At 39.3% G+C, this 20,417-nt stretch overlaps 1 protein-coding gene across 1 annotated transcript in view; it reads right to left on the minus strand.

Moving 5' to 3' along the window:
• HSD17B12 (hydroxysteroid 17-beta dehydrogenase 12) overlaps positions 1-20,417 on the minus strand; it is a 165,413-nt gene that overhangs the window by 105,847 nt on the left and 39,149 nt on the right. Inside the window, exon 2 of the mRNA XM_060606434.3 lies at positions 1,638-1,684. Within this exon, the coding sequence (XP_060462417.1) occupies positions 1,638-1,684 (47 nt within the window). The remainder of the gene's footprint in view (positions 1-1,637; positions 1,685-20,417) is intronic.

The raw sequence follows: 20,417 nt of genomic DNA on the forward strand, positions 1-20,417 counted from the left end.
TGTATGATCCTTAACTGAATCTTGAAACCAAAAAGAGCTATAAACCTGGCTGGTTCAATTGTAAGAGCATGTTAACTCTTGATCTTGGGGTCATGAGTTCAAGCCCCACATTGGGTGTAGAGAGTACTTAAACAAATGAATAAATAAATAAAAAGAGCTATAAAGACCAATACTGAAACAATTTGGGAAACTTGCATATATAGGTTTTATATAATAGCATATCAAGTTAAACTTCCTGTGTGTGACCATTGCACCGTGGTTATAAGGTTGAACGTTCCTAGTTCTTAGAAGATGCATGCTGAAATCTTTAAGGGTGAGTTGTTAGGATGTCTGCAACTCACAAATGGTCCTGGCAAACAATATTAACTTAAAAATATCCATAATAGTAAATGAAAGTTAAATGTGACAAAATGTTAATAACTGGTGAATGCAGGTGAAAGGTATAGGGTATTTGTTATATTCTTCTTGCAACCTTCCTGGAGTTTTGACACTCGAAATAAAAACCTGGGACAACAAAAGGAGATTGGAAGAAAAAAAAAAAAACCTCTTTGGGAATGACAAATGAGAAATCCAGTGGATCTGCCAGGATCGTCATCACAACTGGGCCATATCATTAGCTTTGGGTGCCTTAGTGGAACTAGAAGGCAGGGAAGCTTGTCTTAAAAGAGTACTATCAACGCTCCTGCTTTGTACAGTCGTCCTCATACTATTATGGTTCCTATCCTTTCATGACATTCAAGAGAACTTGAGAACTCTTGGCCTATATCTGTCAGTATCTTTCTGTCAATTACAGTCCTTATTAAAAAATGATGCCATGGGGGCACCTGGGTGGCTCAGTCGGTTGAGCATCAGACTTTGGCTCAGGTCATGATTTCTCAGTTCATGAGTTTGAGCCCCACGTTGGGCTCTGTGCTGACAGCTCGGAGCCTGGAGCCTGCTTTGGATTTTGTGTCTCCCTCTCCCTCTCTCTCTCTGACACTCCCCTGCTAATGCTCTGCCTCTCAAAATGAATAAACTTAAAAAAAAAAAAAAAAATGATGCCATGGACTAGCCTAGAAATAAAACTACTCTATAATAGTAAATCCACCTATTGGAAAATAGTTCAAAACAACTGACTTTAAAACTAAGGACTGTCCAGGGCCCCCCGGGGGGCTCAGTCAGTTAAGCGACTGACTCTTGATTTCAGCTCAGGTCGCGATGCCACAGTTTGTGAGTTCGAGCCCCGCATCCGGCTCTGCACTCATAAGGCAGAGCCTGCTTGGGATTCTCTCTCTCTCCCTCTCCCTCTGCCCTCCCCAATGCTCTTTTTCTCTCAAAATAAATGAATAAACATTTTTTTAAAAATAAACAAATAAAACTAAGGACCGTCCATAATCACGCAATATAAAATAAAAATTACACTACATTTTTTCCAACATACTGGGATAGAAAGTTTTATACTCACTTTTGCACAAAAATTTATTTTAAAACTGTCTTTGCTTAAGCAAACATGGTGTTTCTGATTACAAAGTATACGTATTGTTCTATGCAACATTATATTTGTTTTTAACTTCAAACATCAAAACTACTATAAGAGACCATCCCATATTTGTTCTTATATTTTTAAGCCAAAAAGAAAGGTCTTGAAAATTACCTACCTCTTCTGCATATGACTTCCCAATTCCATCAGTACTACCTGTGACAACTGAGAAAAGAAAAAAACAGTTTAGGTGAAGAAGTACAACGAAGAACCAATCATCGTGAGGACCCATCAGTTACTCACACACAAGAAGACCTGTGTAATACTTTGGTGTAAAAGATGCAGCCACACCAGTGGTTCAAATTTAAGACTGAATACCCACCACAATGGCTAAAATTTGAAAGACTGCAATACCAAGTATTGACATGGTTGTGCAGCAACTGGAACTTTCACGTATTGTTGGTGGCACTGGAAACTGATACAATCATTCTGAGAAAAAAAATATTTGGCATTATGTCCAGAACTAAACATGTGCCTACCCTATGACCTAGCAATTCCCAAGAGGTATGAATGCTTCGTGTCTGCCAAAAGAATGCCCATGATCTCTTTATTTATGCATAACAGGTAAACATACCCAACTACTGATCTACAAGAGAGTAAGGAAGTAAATTGAGGTATGTTCATATAATGGAATACTAAATAGCAATAAAAAAGAACTATTGATTTACACAAAACATGCACAAACCTCCCACATATTATGTTAAGTGAAAAAAGTCTGACAGAAAAGTATACAAACTGCTGTGATTCCATTTATTAAGGTTTAAAAAAAAAAGGTAAAACTAATCTGTGATGACGAAAGCCAGAATATTGGTCACATCTGGGTAAGGGGATAGATGACAAGAAATGGGCATGAAGGGACCTCTAGGGTGGAGGATATATCCTATATTTTGATTTGGGTACCTGAGTGTGTAAAAATTCACTTTAAAAATGTATACTTAAGCACATACTTACTATCCCTGTTACACCTTAATAAACTCAATTTTTCAAAATTATGGGCAACCAAAAATTTGATTTCTTGTATGGGAAAGTATATTTCTCTTAATCATGGTATCTTCTCTCTGAAATACTGGAATGATGTTTGTTACAAATTCAGAGCATTGCCATCTACTCCAAAGTGTTAGGGATGCGCTTCAATTGGTTTTCTTTTCTTTTTTTTTTTGTATGTTTGTCTATTTATTTTAATGTTTATTTATTTTGAGAAAGAGGGAGAGAATGGGGGGGGAGGGGCAGAGAGAGAGGGAGACAGAGGATCCAAGGAGCATCCAGAGGAGCGCATGTGTGTGTGCGTGCACAAGTGTATGTGTGCTTTTAAATTGCCAACCCCACACTTATCTAAACCGGCATATCTATCATACTTTACTCTTTTTTAATGTTTATTTATTTGGAGGGGAGGGGCAGTGAGAGAGGGGGACAGAGGATCTGAAGCAGGCTCTGTGCTGACAGCAGAAAGCCTGATGCAGGGCTCGAACTCACAAACCATGAGATCATGACCTGAGCCCAAGTCGGGCCCTTAACCAACTGAGCCACCCAGCTGCCCCTATCATACTTTAAAAGTCCTGGAAAGCCCAGAATATTGGAAGGACTAGAGATTATAAAATTTGCCTAATGGATATCAAGTCTTCCTTTTCCAGAGTCTCTGGTTTTGGAGTTTATAGTAGATACTGTTAGAGCACCAACCACATACCCCCCTTCCAGCACAAAGGTTCTCAGTCAACCTCCCACTAGGAGTGTTATCTGCTGAGCACCAACCAAGAACTGTCCTCAAAGAGAGCTGCCTTGCCCAAGGTTATAGCCCCTCCCCTGGGCGGTATGTCTAATGACTGGTCCACACTTGGGGACAAAGTTCTGACTCCTTTACTTCACTTAGGCATCTCTGAAGGGCTACGCAAGGTTCAGAAATTTCCATGGGATCAGCTGTGACCTCTGCTACACTTGCGTCACAGTTGCACATCTGCCTGTCCTATTCTGCTTCTGGTGCTTCCGTACAGAGGTTATTCCTGAGTGTACCCCCCAATGCACCCCATGCACACACATTTCAATCAATGTCCGAGTGTTTCCTGATGAACTACTGAGCCTGCAGTCAAGCCTCTTCTTTTTTACATAATTGTATGCAGATTGAAGCAATACATGAACTTGGTTTGAAAAAGAAAATAGTTACAAAAGGTTTAAAGTGAAAAACAGCAGTACCTCACCCCACCCTTCTGCATCATAGCACCCCATTCTGCTCCAGCTCCAGAAGTAACCATTTTCATCGTTTCAGTTGGTTTTCCTTGTTATCATCCTTGTTCTAAATCCTGTGCTCACACTGTTATCTCCTGATCCATTAATTTTTATATTACTTATTACAGTTGATGAGAACTCCCACTCCCCTTTGTTTTCCCCCTCCTTCTAATGAAGTTATATCACAAGGTTCTGTCAATAGTCAGTGTGCACATTATTATAATAATGCACCTCAATTCTGACATAAACCAGAGGACATGGGCCCTAGCAAAGCCGCCCACACTTTAGGCATCAGCCACAAGTTTAGACATCCCAACAGGCATCCATACTCTAACTAACTGACTATAAAATTAAGGGTTCCCACAACTCCTCAGGTTCAGTAATTCACTAAACAAGTCACAGAACTCAGGACAACTTCACAACTTGTAATTACAGTTTTTAAATAAAGGATACAAATCAGAACCAACCAAATGCATAGCCACATGGGGTGAGGTCTAGGAGGGTCCTGAATGTAGAGCTTCCATGCCTTGCCTGAATCAGGGCATTTTACCCTCACAGCACATCAATGCGTTCACCAGTTAGGAAGCTACATCAAACTTCAGTGTCCAGAGTTTTTACTGGATTTCATTACAAAGGCATGGTTGACCGAATCATGGACCATGTCACTGAACTCAACCTCCAACCCCCCTTCCCTCCCCAGAGGTTGGAAGGTTGAGCTGATATCATCAAATGACTCAAATCCCCAATCTTCTAATCAATGGTTGGTCTTTCTGGCATGACCAGCCCCCATCTTGAAGCTATCTAGGTCCTGTCATGAGTCATCTCATTGGCATAAAGTATCAGGGCCAATTGTGAATAACAAAGACAATCCTATCATTCAGGAAATTCCAAGGATTTAGATTCTCCCCAGCAGAAACCAGGGATGAAGGCTTTTCATATTCTTTATTATACAACAATTACTGTGGTTAGATAAATATAATATTCACTACTGAAGCAAATAGTATAGTATAATTACCTTTCCCTTCTTGGTCAACATTTTTCTTTTCCTGTAATTAAAATTGCCTTTTTCTTCCATTTCCATAGTTTTCTTTTTAAAATTTCCCCCATTTTCTAACAGTCTCTCGATACAATTTTCCACACAATCAATCCCATGAATGTGTTCCATTCTTTTTTTTCCCCTTAGAGATTACTTCCCTTGAGCCCTCCAGCTTTTATCCTGCTCCTCCTTGGAATGGCTACTCTGCTGCACAGCTATTATTCTAGAACCTAACCATGAGAATTCCCTTGGCCTCTCTCTCCTATGTTGAAGCTCTTGTTTTCTAGATCTTGTTCTAGTCTCTCATTAGGAAGCACACCCACCAGAAGCTTTCCAACAATGGATACATGAAGACACATTTTTGTAAACATTTTTGTAAATAATTTTTTTATTTTAGACTTACCAAAAAAAAAAAAGTGAAGATAATACAGGGTGATCCCTATACTCCAAGTCAGTTTCTCCTATTCCTAACATCTTATATTTGTCACAATTCATCAATGAATACTGGTACATTACAGTAGTCCCCTCTTTTCCACCAGGGATACATTCCAAGACCCCCAGTGATGCCTGAAACTGTGGATAATACCACATCCTATATACACTATGGTTTTTCCTATGAATACATACCTATGATAAAGTTCAACTTATGAATTGGGCATAGTAAGAGATTAAAAACTTAACAATAAAATAGAACAATTCTAACATACCATAATAACAGTTATACCAATGTGTTCTCTCTTTCACAATACCTTATTGTACTGTACCCACCCTTCTTCTTCTTGTGATATGTGAGATGATAAAAGGTCCACGTGATGAAGTGAGGTGAACGATGTAGGCATTAGGACATAGTGTCAAGCTACTACTGACCTTCTGACAATATGGCAGGAGGAGGATCACCTGCTTCCAGACCACAGTTGACGCAGGTAATTGAAACAGTGAAGAGCAAAATCTCAAATAAGAGGGGGGACAGGGTGTCTGTGTGGCTCAGTTGGTTAAGCTTCTGACTCTTGACTTCAGCTCGGGTCATGATCTCATGGTTTGTGGATTCGAGCCCTGAGTTGGGTTCTATGCAGACAGCAGAGCCTGCATCAGATTCTCCCTTTCTCTCTGTCCCTCCCCTACTCACAATCTGTCTCTTTCAAAATACATACATACAGGGGCGCCTGGGTGGCTCAGTCGGTTAAGCCTCCGACTTCAGCTCAGGTCACGATCTCACAATCCGTGAGTTCGAGCCCCGCATTGGGCTCTGGGCTGATGGCTCAGAGCCTGGAGCCTGCTTCCGATTCTGTGTCTCCCTCTCTCTCTGCCCCTCCCCCATTCATGCTCTGTCTCTCTCTGTCTCAAAAATAAATAAACGTTAAAAAAAAAAATACATACATACATATATACATAAAAGAAGGGGGGCTACTATATCATTAACAAAAACCTGTATCTTTTTCAGATATTCTTGTTACTGAATGTCCTTCTGTTCCACAATGCCATCCAGAATATCCTATTTAGTTGTCATGTTTCTTCATGTGACAATTTAAGAGACAGTTTTTTGACAGTTTAGGAGAAACTTTCTGATTGTATCTTTTTTTTTTAAGTCTATATATTCTAACTTCACACATAATAGTTCAACTGGGTATAAAATTCTTAGCAGGAAATAATTTTTAACAAAAATATTGAAGACAATTCTCCACTGTCTTCCAGCACCAATAATGTTTAATATGTGTTTCACTATTCTGAGTTCAGATCATTTGTAAGTACCAGCTTTTTTGTCATGGAGCTTTTAGAATTATCATTTAATCTTTAACACTCTGTCATGATAATGTATCTTTCAGTGGTTTTTTTTCCATTCATTGGTGCTAGATACTAGTGGGCCTTAAAATCCATGATCTTCAATTCTGGCAATTCTCTTCCATTAATTCTTGGATAATTTCTTCACCACTTCTCTTTCTACACCACTTCTCTTTCTACAATTCTTATTAATTAGGGGCACATGGGTGGCTCAGTCAGTTAAGTGTCGACTTCAGCTCAGGTCATGATCTCATGGTTCATATGTTCAAGCCCCACATCGGGAGCTGTGCTGACAACTTGGAGCCTGGAGCCTGCTTCAAATTCCCTCTCTCTCTCTCTGCCCCTCCCCCATTTGCCTCTGTCTCTCAAAAATGAATAAACATTAAAAAAAAATGTACAATTCTTATTAATCAGAATTTAGATTTTAAAAAAATGTTTAGTTATTTATTTTTGACAGAGAGCACATGTCCACAGGTATGTGAGGAGGGGAGGGGCACAGAGAGGTTGAGAGAATCCCCAAGCAGGCTCCACATGGAGCCTGACATGGGACTTAAACCCACAAACCATGAGATCATGACATGAGCTGAAATCAAGAGCCAGATGCTTAACCAATTGAGCTACCCAGGTGCCCCTAATAAGAATTTAGATTTAACAGTTTCTCTATTAATCATACTTTTCTTTTTGTCCTACTTTCTTGGAAATTTCTTCAGTTTTATCTTCCAAACTTTCTATTATATGACTTTTAAATTTTAGGGGTCAAATTTTTAATTTTGAAGAGCTCTCCTCTATTCTGATTGCTTGTACCTTTTTTTTTAAAGAGCATCTTGTTCTTATTATAAACCCATTATCTTCTCTCATCTCTGAGGATATTAATTATATTTTATTTATATACAGTTGGTCCTTAAACAACAGGAGTTTGAACTGCACAAGTTCACTTACATACAGATTTTTTTTAATTTTTTTTTTTAATGTTTATTTATTTTTGAGACAGAGAGACACAGAGCATGAATGGGGGAGGGGCAGAGAGAGAGAGGGAGACACAGAATCAGAAGCAGGCTCCAGGCTCTGGGCCATCAGCCCAGAGCCCGATGCGGGGCTCGAACTCACGGACCACGAGATCGTGACCTGAGCTGAAGTCGGACACCCAACCGACTGAGCCACCCAAGCGCCCCTATACAGATTTTTTTTATACAAAGACAGTATAATACGGTAAATGTATTTTCCTTTCCTTATGATTTTTTAAAATTTTTCTAGAGAGAGAGCATGCAAGCACTTGCATGCATGCAAGCAGGAGAGGGAGAGAGAATCTCAAGCAGGCTCCATGCCCAGCACAGAGCCTGATGCAGGGCTCGATCCCATGAACCAAGAGATCATGACTTGAGCCAAAATCAAGAGTCAGGTAATTAACCAATTGAGCCACCCAGGCACCCCCCGCCCATCCTTAAGATTTTCTTAAAAACATTTTCTCCTCTCTAGCTGAGTGTAAGAATATAGTCAGCTAATCCACATAATATCAAAAATATGTTAATCAACTGTTGTTATCAGTAGGGCTTCCAGTCAACAGCAGGCTATTAGTAATTAAGTTATTGGGGAGTCAGAAGTTACACGCAGGCTCTCGACTGCACAGGGCCCCTAATTCCCACGTTGTTCAAGGGTCAACTACATTTATATTTTCTTCTACTCCTTATATTCTGTTTCCTCTACTTTCCTTTTGACTGATTTGGCTGTCTCATCTTGGAAGCATTAATATAGCAATTAGTGTGCACATGGGGGGTGATTACACTTTTAGCCTCACTCTAGGGTAATCAAAGGACAAATGACCTTTTTTATTAGGGATTCCATAAAAGTATTTGTCTTTTCTGAGACCCTTCAATATCTCTTAAGAAGCATTTCCCAATTTAAATCTTTTGGCTGCTGGGTAGTTTGCAGATTTTTTACTCAACCCCTGTTCTCAGTCAGGTATCTCACCTCTGCCTTCTGTTGTGCCCAATTTTCCCGAGTCTCAAGCACATTTGGCTCAGTGCCCTTCCCCACCCCTGTCTTTTGAAGTACCTGACACTTCCAACTGCTGTGCTTTTCTGGGATCCAAAAGCAAATCTGTATGCTTCCTAATGGTGGACTGTCTGTGAGCACTCTGTGGTCTCCGCTCTCTGAAGTCAGTTACCACTCTTCCACCTTCATTTGCGGTGACTGGGCAATGAGGGATTTCAGAAGTTCCCTAGTTTCATCAAAATGGAGCTCTCTTTTTCTCATTCTCCTAATTCTTAGGATTTCCAAGAAATAAAAGGCTAGAAATATAGCAATTTGGTCATTTTAAAACTGTAAGTTACCCAAGTTTCCTCTTAAACATATTATACTAAAAGTAGACTAACTTGAATTGAGAACAAGATACTAAACACACTTCTCAAAAAAATTCTGGCTTTATGCTCCCGGCAAGAATTTTTTTCCTATCATCTTCTTCTATTAACTATCAAATTTAAATCAAATTAACAGTTTTTAGAAACTATTATGTGCACAGCTATAGAGACTACAACAATGTAGAAGATCCACTCTATTAGGTGTTCTATAAGTCATCCATTCCACAGTTAGGACTTCAAATATTAAACAGAAACAATATGACTTTAAATAGTGTAAATATTTAAAATATAGCTTGATTTTTTAGATAGATGATAATATCATTTTTCTACATTCTAATAATTAAAATCAAATCTAGAGTTGCATAGCTATACATGAGCCAAATATGACCTCACAAGTACATTTTTTTTTCTGAGAAAATTGTAAAGTATAAAAATCATTTTTATGGGCACAAAGAAGTAAAAAATAAAGTTGGAAATTCACAGGCTCCCTTAGTCATCCCGGTAAGCACCGCTATAGTTCTACAATAATCAGTCACCTACAGTGGCCAGGCAATGGGGGATCAGCGATCATTTCTATCAAAGGAAATGACAAATTCTTTAGTTCTCTATGTCATATGATAGGTAAGTGTTTGAACGACATACAAACATGACTCAGTCATGTCAAATTTCAATCATAAACATTTTATGCAATGCAAAAAGAGAACTTAAATTTATTTATTTAAGACACAGGCAATGGAGACAAGGATCATCCTGCTGCTTTTACTTTGAAAGATCCATTCTTGGCTTTAAAGCTACATATCTTCCCACAGTAGCAGCAGAGGTAGCCGCTGGTAGTTGGACAGAAAAATCCCCTAATCGACTTCATTAATTTTTTACTTTTATAAAATAATAGTGTGATTCTCACTATGAAGATGATACCATATTGTCTGGGGAGTCAACTCATCATCACTAATTTTAGGAAGCTAATCAAAGCATACCATACCTTAAATCAAAAGTCTTTTAGCATTGCTTCTGGGGCATTGGGAAAAAACATGAAATAGATTAGATTACTATTTTTTTATCCTTCTTACTGTTGGTATTTTTTGCCCATGTGCATGTCCTGCCTTTTTAACAAAGAAGTGCTTTCCCACCATGAATAGAAAGATGGTGTAAATTGAGAGAGCAGACTCTTTATCTATTCCAGTTTACCAAAAATCAGTGTAGCATTGCTTAACCCTATTTCCAAAGGTCACTTAACATGTGCTCGCGCTCTATCTCCCAAAAATAAATAAATAAAATTTAAAAGATTAAAAAAAACCAAAAAAACAGATTTCTTAAAAATAAAATTTAATCGAAAACTTACTTGATTACTATTTACTGAATTACTTGGTTATTGTAAAAGACCACCAGTTTCAATTAATATAAACAGAATATTAGTGTAAAATATGTATATACATAACTATTAAAAAATTTTTTTAGTTCATCAATGTAGTACCTAAGATCATCTTTTGGTCTATCTTTTGGGAAACATTTGATATAAGCACTAACCACCCTGAAATACCTACCACCTTGCAATGGAAACCAAAGAAGCAAAGAGCAACTCCCAAATCATTCATATTTGCAGTCTTGCTTGGGTTTTGTTGGGTTTCTTAAAATGAAAGCCACAATGAAGTAAGGCACAAAGTAGAGAAACAACCCCAGGGACCCATCTTTCTCATGTGATATGCACGTCTGGGCCAGAGTCCAGTTAGCAACAGTCTCCCCTTCCTTCTTTGCTACAACTATGGCCTGGAACGTAGACCCTACTTCCCAAACTCCCCAGCAGCCAGGTGTGGGTGGCCATGTGATTAGATTCTGGAAATAAGATGCAAACAGGAATACAAGGGTCTTTGAGAAAGGCTGCTCATAGGAAGCTTACTCAGCAGGGAGAGGCCCCTTTTGACCTTCATCTGGCCAATTCCCAAGTGATGGCTGTAAGTCCGGCGGTCTTGAAACACAAGTAACTTTGAGGGTGGAAGATGGGCTAAGATGAAGGAACATACTCACAGGAATCAAGGTTCCTGAGGACTCCATGGAATTACCATGCCACTTTTTTTTTAACTAATCATTTCCTTTTTTACTGCTTCCCACAGAGAATCAAACATACACAGAAATTCTAGTCTCCTTTAAACTGGGTGAAAAACTTCTGTCTTGTTAAAGTTACGATTATAGGCACAGAAACGCAGGAGTAAGCTGTCAATAAAGTTAATTATTAAACCAAAATATTTATTATTCACATGATTACAAGAATATGTGCTCAAGGTACCTCATTCATATTCTCCAGTTAATTCTCACAATAGCTATCACCCCAACCTAAGCTATCATCCCAACATATACAGACTCGTCCAACAACCCTTTCAGTCCTTTCTCACTCAATTCATACCCTACATAGTTAAGAATTCTCTTTCTCAAACACCATTTTTCTGATCTCATTCTTCTGTCAAGAAGTGATAATGTTTCCCTATTGCCAATTATATAAAACCTGAAACACACATCCATTCACTTCTCCCCACTGCCACCACCCGGGGCTACCATCATTCATCCCTCGCAATAACTACTCCAGCAGTCCACTAAATCATTCACCTGCTCCCATTCCTATTCCTCTTCAATTCACCGCAAAGTGACCCCTCCAAAGGGCAAATCTGACATCACTTCCCTGCCTAAAACTAGTCAATGGCTTCCCACTGTCCCTCTTCTTCATAAGGTCTTCCATGGGCTTATCTTATGTCCACTACTTTCCTCCTACCACTCACTGCCCTGGACATGCTGCAATGTTTCCAGTTCCTCCAAGGTACCAAGCTCTCTCTCACAACTGTTGTTCTAGTCCCAATTTCACTTCAACCAGCGTCTCCCTCCCATCCTTGAGGTCTTCACTTGAACACCTCCTCTCCCATTAAGCCTTCCTTCTACACTAACAGAATCTCATAGCTTTCTGCCCTTACAGCACTCGGTGCTTCCCCCCTTCATGACATTCATCACAAAGGTTTACATAAGGGTCTGTCTGGGTCACCCAGTCTAACTGCTAGCACAGTGCCTGGCAACAAGTATATGATTAATGAGGTTTTGCTGGATGAATGAATGAGTGAATGAATGAAAAAAAAAATATGAATGGAAAACCAGCCTCTTAGGATACTACCCACTGTTTTGTCAACTCTTTTTTTAGAAATAACGTGGAATCGCCTACTATACACAACCCCATATACTCCATAGCACCTCTCAACATCAAGAATCAGTGATCTAAAATGAAATTTAAGAAATTTAACAGAGAGAAATTTAACTTTATTTATGATGAATCTGTAGATACACATTTTCTGTAGATGAATCTGAGGCTGTCTTTGAAAAGAGATGATTTTCAATGGCAGAGAACTACTTCATTCATAATGTGCCAGAGGGGATACGATGTGAACAAATCCAAAGCAGGATTAAGGGGGAGGGGAGATGAACCATTTTGGTTTAGTAAAAGGCATGGCAAATTACCAAAGTGGTGACAATTCACTGTTCTTGTCATTAAGATTTGCTTCTTCGATTAACACTGAATGTCCTCAGATTCCACTTTGCTATGGAGTGAGTGGCAAAGTTAGTTTGCAACAATACACAGAAAAAAGCTACAGGTATCGCCCATAACCCTTTTGTGAGAGTATGTATGATGGCCAGAACTGAGGTAGAGGAAGTAAAGAAGGGAGAGGGAAATGGGAGATTAAAAAAAAAAGGTTTCTGTCTTCATATATAAATATAACACCAGAACCCAAATTTGCAAGCCTTTGTGAAGATGGAAACTGACAACTATAAAGAATATCCCAAGTTGGCATCCAGAAGTGTCTAGCTTGTTACAGATTATATAAAATACTGGCAACTGACCAGAACTCAGCTTCCAGATTTTATACAGTCAACAAAAATACTTTAGTTTGTGTAGGTTAAAAATATTCTACTCTTTTTGTCCTCAACTTGCTAAGAACAGATATTTTTAGTAAGAACCAAATCAACCTTATCAAAATCAAACATCAAAAATAGACTAGAGGAACACTGGAAGCAAATACGCTATTTTTAGCTCTTCTGACTATTCTCTGCCACTACCCACCAAATTCTGACTGCACAGCCCATGTATAAGCACTTAGTTATTCTAGGCAGGTTCCTTCTCCTTACGCTTTTTTTTTCTCCCTGAACACCTGAATGCAGAAAACACTCAATTGATTAAACATTAATACTGCCGCAAACCATGACAGCTGCCTTTCCTCTGAGTGCTTTTGGGGGATGGGAAGAAGAGAAAATGGCAGAGAGCTTGCATCAGTATTCCTCTTGGGGATCTATTACATGGAAAGAAAATTGCTATTTCAATTCCCTTTTGTTGCTAAAAATAGCAGTCTCAATTGATTCAAGCAAACCGGGAAGGGCTTAGCAGTGCTGAATTTAGAAACCACTGAAGTCCCAAAGAGCAAATGCTAACGTAGTCTAACACATGCCAGCTCATATTTAACAAAGAACAAAGAGAAGCATGCAGGCTGCAGGTTAATAAAACGGCAGCAACTTCCTGCATTTTTATCCAAGAGAGGCAGTGAGAGGGATGCAAAATAAGACAACTATAACTTAGTCTCCTAACCATGTTTTAATAAAAAATAATTTTACAGGAAAAATAATCAGATTATGCATTAACCCAGATAGTGTGGGCATTTCCCACAACCCTGTGGGGCTCAATCTCCTGAACACAGAGTACATTACTATAGAAAGCAAATGCACAGCTCCCAAAGGTGCTATCCCGATAGAGGAGCCCCTTTTCCCACTCAGTTGGCCCACCAGGGAGAGAGGTCCTCTCTCACCCCTCCTTCCTCTTCCTATCTTGACCCAACCAGACACTGCAGACAGAGTTTATCACTTAAAAAACTAACAAACAGGAAAACCAAAATAAAACAACATTCAAAGCACCTTGGTTCAGGACACAGAAAAAGGAGAAACTGAAGCAAAATCTGGTTAAGGCAGCTAATCCCAGGGGTGAACTTCCTAGCAAGACCTTACTTATATCTCTTGTGGTGGCACCTCAGCCCCAAAGTATCTTCTGCCTGACTTTTGCACTTGCTTGGTTAACTGAAAACCTTTCCAGCTAATGATTCATTTCAGTTAATGTTACATCCTCTGTAAAAATGCAAACCCTTGTGTAAGAATTAAAAGGCTATTAATCCTTATGCCTCAGTGAGTTAGTGCATTCAGACGGCTTTGTGGTTTCCTTTGGGAATACCCAAAGTGGGAAGGGAACGTGGAAAGGGTATCATGAGTGCGGGAATTCTGACCGGGAACAGAGAAGTTACCACTCCTGGATCATAAACCTAGGAAGACACCACAGTGGGGTCGAGGCCAAGGGCAGGCTGCCCCCAAACGTGCCACTTTGGCATACTGATTATTTTTTAAAAAGTTACTGAAGAAACAGCTGGTGCAGGGACACTCAGACTCTCCCCTGTCCCTCTGAGAACAGGAAATAAATTTCCCACATGAAAGTTACCCTCCCTGCAAGAAGAAATAAAAAGACATCCTTATCACCAGACAGGAACTTTAAAACCAAGAAAGCTGTAGAAACAGACCTGTTACTTTTTTACTATCTCAGCCCAAATTCTGTTTACAATTCCATACTGGTTAAAGCTCCCAAATATGTTTTCTTTATTCCAACAATTCCTCACAAATATAATTGTCTCTTTGCCCAAAAAGTATAAACGCTGCCTGCCTTGGTCATTTCTTTGGGTGTCAATTTCAATACTGGGCCTCCAAGTACATGTAATAAAACACTGAGTTTTTTCTCCTGTTAAACTATCTCATGTAAATTTAATTATTAGCTCAGATGGAAGACCTCCAGGGTAGAACAATTTTCCCTTACCTACAGTGGAAGGACTTGAGACTTTTGCTATTTTCGTACAAAATCAGCATGTGAAGTGGTTAAGAACAGGAGTGGGAGGAAGGGGGGCAGGGCACCTGGGTGGCTCAGTCTTTAAGCGTGGGACTCTTGGTTTGGGCTCAGGTCATGATTTGTGAGATCAAGCCAGCCCCGCACTGGGCTCTGTGCTGACAGCATGGAGTCTGCTCGGGATTCCCTCTCCCTCCCTCTCTCTCTCTCTCTCTCTGCCCTTTCCCCCACTCATGCATGCACTTGCTTTTTCTCTCTCTCTCTCTCAAAAAAAAAAAGAAAAAAAAGAACATGGGCAGAAAAATCAGACCACATTCAAAGTTCAAGTCCAGGTTCAAATCCCAACTCTGCTATCTATCAGAGGCTAGTCTCGATTTCTTTATTTGTAAAGTGAAGACAATGACTATGGGACAGATAGCACAGTATTGTAAAAAAGTAATAAAATAATCTTTATAATAGTACTCATCATTCAAGATTGTTTGAGAGTGAAACAGGATACATAATACAATGTACTTAACACACAACTTGAGACATACTAAATTCCCAATAAATGTTAGCAACAGACAAGAAACACTAGAAAGTGAAAGTATAGAAAGAAAACTAAATGAGCAACTAAGGTTAGCTATGACACTAAAAGTACAAACAACAAAAGAAAAATAGGCAAGGTGGACTTCATCAAAACTAAAACTTCTTAGGGGCTCAGTCCATGGAGTGTGTGACTTTTTTTTTTTAATTTTTTTTTTTTAATGTTTATTTATTTCTGAGAGAGAGAGAGACAGTGTAAATGGAAGAGGGACAGAGAGGGAGACACAGAATCTGAAGCAGGCTCCAGGCTCTGAGCTGTCAGCACAGAGCCTGATGTGGGACTCAAACTCACAGAGTGCAAGATCATGACCTGAGCTGAAGTTGGATGCCCAACTGACCCATTAACCAGGTGCCCCTGGAGTGTGTGACTCTTGATCTCAAGGTCCGGAGTTCAAGTCCCACGTTGGGTTCAGAGATTACTTAAAGATAAAATCTTAAAAAAAAAAAAAAAAACCCTAAGACTTCTTGAACATCAAAGGACCATATCAAAAGAGTGAAAAGACAAACCAAAGAATGGGAGAATATGTAAATCATAGCTCTAATAAGGGTCCAGATTCAGAATATATAAAGAACTCCTAACTACTCAACAATAAGAAGACAACTCCATATTAAAATGGGCAAAGGATTTCCAGAGATATCTACCCAAAGAAGGTATACAAATGACCAACAAGCACAGGAAAAAATGTTCAGCATCATTAGGGAAATGCAAATCAAAACTATAATGACAAACTAGTTTGGCCATAATTATTTTAAAGTGAAAATGGAAAATAACAAGTGCTGGTGAGGATGTGGAAAAACTGGAGCCCTGCTACATGCTGTAGGAATGTAAAAAGGTGCGGTTGCTGAGGAAAACAGTTCAGTGGTTCTTCAAAAGGATAAACGTGGAATTCCCATGTGACACCATACTTCCTCTTCTACATATATGGTCAAAAGAACTGAAATCAAGTATTCAAACAGAAACTTGTACATGAATGTTTGTAGCAGTGCTATTCACAATAGCCAAAAGGTGGAAATGATTAAATGTCCATCAACTGGTAAATGGATAAACCCCATGTGGTATACCCATATCATGAAATATTATTCAGCCATGAAAAGGAATTTAGTGCTGACACATGTTAAAATATGGATGAACCATATATATGAACATTATAGCAAGTGAAAGAAGCCAGGTACAAAGATCACAAGCTGTATGATTCCATTTATATGAAATATCCAGAATAGGTAAATCCACAGAGAAAGAAAGATTAGTGGTTGCCAGGAACAGGAGAAAGAGGGACAGGGAATGACTGCTCAATGGGTATGGTGTTTCCTTTCGATGTGATAAGAATGTCTTGAAACTAGGTAGAAGTGATGGTTGTACATTGTGAAGGTACCAAATCTCACTGAACTGTACACTTTAAAATGGTTCATGGTTCATTTTATGATATGAGAATTTTACCTCTATTAAAAAAAAAAAAAACAAAACCCTCTTTCAAAAGTTAGTAAAGATTAGCTTTTTACCACGGGCTAGACCAGAAAAACAAATTGCTATTTCTCTTGTTGTACCATCCCTTGAATTTAGGAAGCAAAACTCCAATCGGTACAGCATTCAATTTACACAACAGGATACAGAGGAACCTGAGTTTGGACTGCTCCTATGAGTAGAACAGCCCCTTTCCATGTATCTAATACTGAGTACCTAATATGTGCCAAACACAGTGGCAAGCACTTTACAGACACTATCTCAATTGTCCCCAGCACTCTACTGAGCACAATTAGTAGCTGCCCCAGCAACTAAATGAGGGTTACAGTAAATAACAGCTTATTATAGCATCTAATTTTACAAATAAACCATCTCAAGAGAGCTTAAGTGACTTGCATATGGTCACACCACCCTAAGTCTAACTGCCAGAACATTAACCCACTATACAACAGAACTTGAATTATAAACCTGGAACTATCTACAACACTCACATTAGCAACAATGCACAGTGCATACACAAATACTCCAAAGAGTCGTTCCTCATTAATCTGATCATGCAGAATCCAACTTTAGTTTTCATTATTCCTTAACCAGCCTCTTAGCCCAAGCCCGTCTACCTGATGATGTTTCCCAAAAAGAACATGCTACGGAATCAGCTCTATGTTGTGCCCAAGTCAACCCTCATATAGAGAATGGCAATTCTCTGCACTCCCCACTGCCATCAGCCACCTTTCAATCACCTGAGCTTCTAAGCCTTACAGACCACAACAGTCATTAAGTCTGGCTATGTGGCCTCTGGGATATCAAAACCCTGACCATTCTCCTATTAGTAGAAGCTAAATGTGTACAAGTTTAAAACAACTAGAAGCAGCAAAGAAACAGAACTAAAGTTCCCTGACTTTTTGGCCAGTTCTTAATCCTAATCATTAATCAGATCAAGGAAAAAGTTGATCCTATAGTTAAGAGATTCTTATTTCTGATATGTTATGTAATCCGTGCTGTCAGCACAGAGCCGGACGTGGGGCTCATGCACTGCAAGATCATGACCTGAGCCAAAATCAAGACTCAGACACTTTCTGACTGAGCCACCAGGTGCCCCATGGCTTTTTCTTTTTAATGTGGATGGACTAGCTAACATTCAAATGATAACTGCCCAGTCTATACAACTGTGTTATGTTTCAACATAAATCATCACATTCCCTTTACTCCCATGTAAGAAATTTACATCTCATAAATGCCTGTAGGCTTGAAGTTACTTAAACAAGTCCAAATTGGAACAGTCCTGTAGCTCAAAATAAGAAATATTAGCTTTTGCCATATCTTATGATTGTACACGTTCAACTGGTAGAGTAACAACTAAATCCAACATTTCCTTAGCTTATAAACAGTATGCAAACACACTAGTAGGACAATAGCACTTAGAGCGTCCTTGAAATCTAGAACTCAGGCCTGATAAAAGTGAGAGTTGTAAGGAGATCTACTTGGTAATTCCAACAATTAACTTCTGAATGGTACAAATCTATACACACCTAGGTAGATAAGTATCCAGGGAGGGTGTAGATTATTTGGCTTGTTTCAACTTAACTCATACAGTTTAAGCTTTTAACAATATTCTTCAGATAAGAAGTCAGTAAAATCCTTCAGAACAAAGAGACTTGGATTTCACTCACTCTGATGAGTAAGTCCCTCCCCACTAAGAAGTTATGCTGCTTTTAAGCCACTAGGCTTATCACAGTAACACTACAATAAAGTCATAATTTGAGCCAGAGTCTCCTAGTGAATACTTTCTTCCTCAAGGCATTAAATACTTCCATAAAGGCCTAAACGGTAATGCTTCAGTCAAAGAAGCCTCACCACCTTCCTCGGTAGGTTATATGTAAGAGAAATCAAGTTCATCTACTTGTCATGCCTAACTTAGGTCTGGTCAAGAACTTCAGAACAGCCACCCCAAAAGACAGTCTGATATATACCTTGAACTCACAACTTCAAGATCAAGAGTAGCATGCTCTACCGACTGAACCAGCCAAGCACTGCTCAACAACAAATTTGAAGAAAATGAAGAAATCTAATCTATTCTCTCCAAGGTCTTTTTTTCCCCCCCTCATCCTGGAAGAGCCAAAACCATGGAAGCACAATTCCTGCTTGTCAGACAACATCTGGCTGGATCCTCATTCTACTTTTTAGGAAAATCCAATGCTGGCAATGTAATTATACTAAGCAACTCACGCCTATCACATTTTTCAAAATGAACACTCAATGAGACACATTTCCAACAGGATCTTTTAAAGGAGCTTTGTGCAATCCACTACTATTTTTCTCAGTTATAGAAATTAGATTCTACATAAAATAGTGGTGAGTTGACCAGCAGTTGGGAAACCTATGATCTAGTCCTGGCTCTGCTAGCTAAGTGTCCCTGGACCAGTAAATACACTTCTGAGCCTCACTTCCAGCCATCTCTTAAAGTGTAGTAACATTAAATGAATGGCCAAGACTCTGATCCCATACCTATGATGAATATAAAGTTATAGCAGTAACTTCTCTCTCAACTTTAATTTCTGGAACAAACATCCAGAAACTTTAGAAACATTGTAAGTTGGAGATCCTGGGTGACTCAGTCAGTTAAGCATCCAACTCTTGATTCTGGCTCAGATCATGATTCCAGGGTCATGAGATCGAGCCACATGTTGGGCTCTATGCTGGCAACAGAGCTTGCTTAAGATTCTCTCTCTCCCTCTGCCCCTCCCTCACTTGCGTGCTCTCTCAAGAAAGAAAGAAAGAAAGAAAGAAAGAAAGAAAGAAAGAAAGAAGAAAAGAAAAGAGAAAAGAAAAACAAAGTGTAAGTGAAGTCAGAGCTGTGATTTACTGAAAATAATTGAGGGATGCCTGGGTGGCTCAGTTGGTTAAGCATCCGACTTCGCCTCAGGTCATGATCTCCCGGTCTTTGGGTTCGAGCCTCTTGTCTGGCTCTGTGCTAACAGTTCAAAGCCTGGAGCCTGCTTCAGATTCTGTGACTCCCTCTCTCTCTGCCCCTCCCCGCTCACGTTCTGTCTCTCTCTCTCTCAAAAATAAACATTAAAAAAAAAGAAAATGATCAAATACACCTATAGCTAGCTCATTGTCAGAAATTCAAGGGAGAAAGAACATGAATTACTAAATTAAAAAAAAAAACTTTTTTTTTTTTTTTTTTAGAGAGTGTCCAAGCAAGTGCAAGAGAGGGTCAGAAGGGGCGGGGGGGGGGGGGGGGGGGGGATGGTGAGGATCTTAAGCAGGCTCTACACTCAGCACACAGCCCAATGTGGGGCTCGATCTCATGACTCTGAGATCATGACCTGGGCCAAAATCAAGTTTGTTGCTTAATGGGCTGAGCCACCCAGGCACACTCCCCCCAACAATCTTTTAATTATTTTGAAGTTTTCTTCCACAGATCTTTAACATGAAAGGTAGAAAACTTGAGGTCTGTTTCTAGAATTTGTATTTTACCTGTGAACCCCTGGGTGGGAGCTAAAAACCAGTGAAATAATTTTCTCCTTGCCATTTGAAGCCTACTTCATTCA

This window comes from Panthera onca, chromosome D1 (assembly GCF_046562875.1).
Source record: "Panthera onca isolate mPanOnc1 chromosome D1, mPanOnc1 haplotype 2, whole genome shotgun sequence".
NCBI classification, from domain to species: Eukaryota; Metazoa; Chordata; class Mammalia; order Carnivora; family Felidae; genus Panthera; species Panthera onca.